The following is a 6,038-nucleotide window of genomic DNA, read 5'->3' as shown; positions in this document are numbered from 1 at the left end:
ATTTTGTATCAGTAAATTTGACAGCCTATGACAAATTATTTTCTATGGAAGAATAAAGCATCAAAATTGGTTAAAGGCATTAAAAACCTGAATGGACTAATAACCACACAAGAGACGGAAAAGTTGTCAAATATACTCATAAAACGGTGTTGGGTCCAGAATGACTTTAATAGGTGAAATTTTCACACCGTTATAGAACATTTTGGCCCTAAGTTATGCTTTCCTAAATAATATGAAACTGTATATATACCTACTATAGATATGGTCTCACTCTGTTGCCCAGGCTGGAGTTCAGTAGTGTGATGAGTTTCTTGGTTGGCTGCAAACTGGTGTATTCACTGAGGTGGGGGAACCCTGGAGGAGGAACAGGGGGATGAGGGAAAGATGATGAGATTAGTTTGGAACATTTTGGATTTTAGGCTCTTGTGGAATAATTAGAAATCAACAGGCAGTTTCAAATGTACACTGCCTGGCCAATAGGAAGCACTGTTGCCATGAGTATTATTAAATCTGGAATGCAGAAAGAGATATGGGAGTGTCTTACAGGAGAGTGGTGAGATACACAAGAATAATAATAATGTCAGCAATAATATAGCACTTCTTTTGACTTAGTTTGATACAGAACTGTACTCTGTCCATAAAAAGAGTCAAACTCTAAAATATTTAAAGAGATTTGTTCTGAGTTAATATGAGGACCAGTGACCCATGACACAGCCCCAGGGGGTCCTGAGATCTTGTGCTCAAGGTGGTCAGGCTACAGCTTGGTTTTATATGTTTTAGGAAGATAAAAGATATCAATCAATAAATGTAAGACGTACATTAGCTCCATCCGGAAAGGAGGGACAACTCGAAGTGGGGAGTGTGGGGGTAGCTTCCATAGGGTGGATTCAAAGATTTCTTTTTTCTTTCCTTTTCTTTTCTTTTTCTCTTCTTTCCTTTCCTTTTTTTTTTTTTTTTTTTTTTTTTGAAGATTTCTAACTGGCAATTAGTTGAAAGAGTTATTACCTAAAGACCTGGAATCAATTGAAGGGAATGTCTGGATTAAGATAAGAGGTTTTGGAGACCAATGTTCTTATTATGCAGATGAAACCTCTGAGTAGCAGGCTTCAGAGAGAAACGATTGTAAATGTTTCTTATCAGACTTCAAAAGGTGCCAAACTCTCTTAGTTAATTATCCCCTGGATCAAGGAAAAGACCTCAAAAGTGAAGGGGATTCTTTACAGGATGTGGATTTTCCCCACAAGAGACAGCTTTACAGGGCCATTTCAAAATATGTCAAATAAATACATTTTAGGGTAAAATACTTCAGTTTATTTCAGGACCTATTTTCTGTCACGTGAGACTATACTAGAGTCAGGTTAGAATTTGGTGTCTTATTGCTATAAAGAATTTGTTTTGGGCTGGGCGCCCTGGCTCACGCCTGTAATCCCAGCACTTTGGGAGGCTGAGGCGGGCGGATCACGAGGTCGAGTTCAAGACCAGCCTGGCCAACATGGTGAAACCCCCTCTCTACTAAGAATACAAACATTAGCCGGGCCTGTTGGCCGGCGTCTGTAATCCCAGCTACTCAGGAGGTTGTGGCAGGAGAATTGCTTGAACCCGGGAGGCGGAGGTTCCACTGAGCCAAGGCCGCGCCACTGTACTCCAGCCTGGGCGACAGAGCAAGACTCCGTCTGGGGGTGGGGTGGGGAGTGGAGTTGGAATCAGTCTCTAGATCTCTGTTTTTATGTTAATGCTCGTTCGTAGTGCCTGAATTCCAAGAGCAGAATGAGGCAAGTCCGTTCCCCTGAGCTAGATTGCCAGGTTTTCTTTGGAAAGTTTTGGCGGAGAGGAGTGGTCCAGTTGGTTGGGGGACTTAGAATTTTATCTTTGGTTTACAGAACTGTCGCATGAATTGACTCAGTTAATCCACTGAATTTATAAATTACAAACTTTTACCATTCTCAATTGATAAACTGAGGCAACAATTTAAGTATAACTTGAGCAAGTCCATACAGAGTGGAGCCAGGAACGCAATGAGACCCCATGCCCCATGGTCTTAGGTCACAGTCATTAAGTGGGAGACAGGGGCTATAAATTCATTAGAATGTTAAGTTAGGAATTAAGTAAATTAGGTAAGGAGTTAGGAATTAAGTTACGAATTAATTGTTAAATATGGAGGAATTTATCATGTAGTTGGGGTACTAAACTTAAGAGAAAATAATAAAAAACCGGGCGCAGTGGCTCACGCCTGCATTCCCAACACTTTGGGAGGCCAAGGGGGGCGGACAGCTTGAGCTCAGGAGTTCGAGAACAGCCTGCACAACACAGCAAGAACCCTGTTTCAAAAACAAAAGCAAAAAAAAAAAAAAAAAATTAAAATTGAAAAACAAACCAGGCGCAGAGCGGTTGTGGAGAAGGGAAGCGAAAAGTGGGAGTTTGGTTTCGGGGGAACCATAGAGAAGGGCCAGCCTCCCGGCTTCCTAGAGAGGCTGTAGGGACCGACGGCCGGCTAGCTAGTGCTTCCGTCTTGGCCAACTTGCGAGCGCTCGGGTTGAGTTTCCCGGGCTTCCCTGACTCGGCTACCTGTTCTGGAGGTCGGCCGTTGGGCCCTTGCAGAGATCGCCGAGGGGCGCGCGCGGCCGCCCGAGCCTGGGCCCAGTCCCCAGTCCTCAGAGACGCACTCGACCTTCCTGCTCCGAAGAGCTGGCCTGATGTCCTCGGGTCGCGGTATTCATGGGAAGGATGGGAGCCGTGACTATAGGGTCTTCTGCTTCCTGGGGTGGAGTGTTCAGATCCCGGTTAGGTCTTCGGTCAGCATCCCCTGCTGGGACATTGAGCGTCTTATCCTTGTCACCCGGGGCTAGGTCACCACTTGCATTTTGTCCTGCAGCCTGTGGTTTGTTTAGGGGTCTCCGTTATATCCTACTTTCTCTCCAGAGACTTGTTTTGGGTTTTTGCCACGATCACTAGAAGCATTCAGTCAATACAAACTACTTAGTAATGTATTCATAGTGGGGCCAAGAAGTTTTTTTTTTTTTAACAGCCACGCATCCACTGCAGTTCTTGATTCTTGCTTTACAGATATTCTTTCTAGAGTCTCCAGTGTCACCAAGCAGATCTATAGGAGAATATGCAGAGGGAGCATTTGCAGCATCCCATGAATCAGTGGAGAGGGTGAATGAGAACAGCTAGTGTGCCAAGAATATCTGCAGTGCTAGTGGCAGGAGACAGGGGAAGAGGCGGCAAGTCTAGGAGACAAGACAGGATCAGTCTCATTGTGGTTCTCTCTTAGCTCAGCAGGGTCTTACTTTTCCAAACCTAGAGGGCACTGCATGAAGCCAGGAGTCATCAGCCATGCTCCAGACAGTGTGGTTCCAGGTGAGCAGAGCTTTCTTTCAGCTTTCCATACTCAGAACAGATATGGAAGGCCCAGTAGCCTGACTTGGCCAGTCCCATGCTTAGTTTTACATCCTTCAATAGACTATGTAAAAACAGTATGCGAGGGGAGTTGATGAACAAGGGTAGGTGAATTTTGGAGGGTTAGGTGGGTTGGAAAAGAAGGAATGAATTATCCTAGAAAATGGGAATCTGCATTCATGAGAACTGAAAGTGTGGCCTGGAGATGAGCAGCTTTTGCATCACAAAGGGCGCTTGTGAGGCAAAATGTCAGGCCTCCTCCCCAGATCTCCTGAATCAGAATCTACATTTTTACAAGATCTGGAAAATTAAAGGGCAGATTGAAATTTGAGGAGTGCTAGTCTGCGTAACAGTACACAAAGAAAAGCCATTTCTGAGGTTAAACAGACACTTCCAAGGGAGTAGTTTACCCTTCACACTACTCAGTTAAGGTACAGTGAAGCCAGAACTGGAAGCATTTGGAAAATATAGATTGATGAGGGAAGTGTATTTTTGGAGGAATGATGAGTTTGGAGCTGAAGCCAGTGCCTTTAGCTCAATGCAAAGACATCAGGCTAACCTCTGTGAGAGTCTATATCCTTTCTTGGCTACAAATTCATGTAGCATTGGGAGCACTTGTCCCTCCAGTTTTCTTAGTGGTAGATGATGGTTTTACTGGATTTTTCCCCAGTGTCCTAGATCATGTAATGAGAAAACTGAGTTTATCATGTAATGGATGTATCTTGTAACGAGAAAGCTCCATCCCAAGGACTTACAATGTGTGTGTCCTTCTTTTGGTGGATATTGGACCACCCACTTCTGTTGGAGCACTTCAGAGAAAATCCATTCCTACAAGTCGGGAAGTGTTCTGTGGGGGTATGCTGTGCTCTCCTGGTGCTTTGCCTGAAGTGCAGTAATCACTTAGGATTAGATTCCACAAAGAGGACCCCAAATGACAGTGGATTAAACAAGGTAAAGGCTTCTCTCTCATACAAAAGTGTCGAGAGTCAATCCAGGGCTGGTGTGGCAGCTCCTCTATTATCCTGCTCTCAGACTCTGTCTTTCTATTCTACCATCCTAGTAGTGTCTCACCTGCTCTAGGCCACTTTATTGTCCAAGGTGGCTGCTTGATCGCTAGCCATCATGTGTGCATTCCAGCTAGAAGAGGAGCTGCCAAAAAAAAAAAAAAAAAAAAAAAAAAGGTGAACCTCTCTCTTTTAGGAACCTTCCCATAAGTCCCCAACAATATTTATACTTGCATTTCATTGGCCCCACTGGGTTGCCAGGGCTGAGCGCAACCTCAAGTAAAATTAGGATTCCAATACTAAGAAAGAAAGGGGCTACACACACACACCTGTCAGTCTTTGCTACAATCTCTAAGAGGAACGTTTGTCATTTAGAATCTTCTAGGAAGTTCCCCCAATCGCATCTGTGGTTGTAGTAAGTGCTGAGATTTATATGATATCATGTGCCAGGTGATATCTTAGTGCCTTACAGATAATAACTTATGCCATCCTTTTAAGAGATGTATCAGATAATTACTATTATTATCCTGGTTTTACAAATGGGGGCAACTGAGGCACAGAAAGTTTGACTGTCTCATCCAAGGTTAACAGCTAATGAGTATTAGAGATACTATTTGAACCTAGGGAGTCCAGCTTAGAGCAGGGTTTTTCAACCTTGGCATCATTTACATTTGGGCCAGATAATTCTTTGTTTGGGGGATGTCCTGTTCATTATAGGATGTTCAGAAATAGCCCTGGCCCACTATCTACTAGATGCCAGTAGCACTACCATTACCACCACACTGCAGTTTTGACAACTAAAAATGTCTCCAGACATTGCCACATATTTCCTGGGGGACAAAATTGCCCCCATGTTAAGAGCCACAGCTTTAACATCTGTGCCATTTGCCACTATGTTGTGCTGCCCCTGTAACCCACTTCCTAAAGAAGGGAGTCAATAGCCCCACTTAATGGAGAAAGAGTAAGTGCAAGTAAAGGACAGAAGAAGAATGATCACAGATAGAGAAGATCTGGAGAAGCTAAGTGTTTCCGAAAACAAGGAACCAAAGAATGTGCTGATAATTAGAGTGATGTTTCAGAGGTATGGAGAGGTAGAGCATAATGTGAAGAAAAGGGGAGATCCATATTCCCAGATTTTGACTCTAAAGGAAGTAAGAAAAGAGTATTAACAGATGTATTTATTCTGCACTGTGAAGGAAGGTACCTCCTAGCTACATGTGCCTATTTAAATTAAAATCAATTAAAGTTCCTCAGTCATGCCAGCCACATTTGAACTTTCTGGCTAAGGGGTAATATGATTACTGTTTTTTTTTTGAGACGGAGCTCTGTCACCTGGGCTGGAGTGCAGTGGCTGGATCTCAGCTCACTGCAAGCTCCGCCTCCCGGGTTTATGCCATTCTCCTGCCTCAGCCTCCCGAGTAGCTGGGACTACAGGTGCCCGCCACCTCGCCCGGCTAGTTTTTTGTATTTTTTAGTAGAGACGAGGTTTCACCGTGTTAGCCAGGATGGTCTTGATCTCCTGACCTCGTGATCCACCCGTCTCGGCCTCCCAAAGTGCTGGGATTACAGGCTTGAGCCACCGTGCCCGGCCATAGTTACTCTTTTCATCTTGTAACTAATAAGCAATCTATGAGG

At 44.1% G+C, this 6,038-nt stretch overlaps 1 protein-coding gene across 1 annotated transcript in view; it reads left to right on the top strand.

Moving 5' to 3' along the window:
• The first annotated feature begins 2,464 nt into the window (after window positions 1-2,464).
• Window positions 2,465-6,038, top strand: part of ZNF620 (zinc finger protein 620) — a 46,938-nt gene continuing 43,364 nt past the window's right edge. The window contains exons 1-2 of the mRNA XM_023231339.2: window positions 2,465-2,709; window positions 3,275-3,360. Of these exons, the coding sequence (XP_023087107.1) occupies window positions 3,337-3,360 (24 nt within the window). The 5' untranslated portion in view covers window positions 2,465-2,709; window positions 3,275-3,336. The remainder of the gene's footprint in view (window positions 2,710-3,274; window positions 3,361-6,038) is intronic.

Source organism: Piliocolobus tephrosceles, chromosome 2 (genome assembly GCF_002776525.5).
Source record: "Piliocolobus tephrosceles isolate RC106 chromosome 2, ASM277652v3, whole genome shotgun sequence".
NCBI classification, from domain to species: Eukaryota; Metazoa; Chordata; class Mammalia; order Primates; family Cercopithecidae; genus Piliocolobus; species Piliocolobus tephrosceles.
This window is presented reverse-complemented; position numbering and strand designations above follow the sequence as displayed.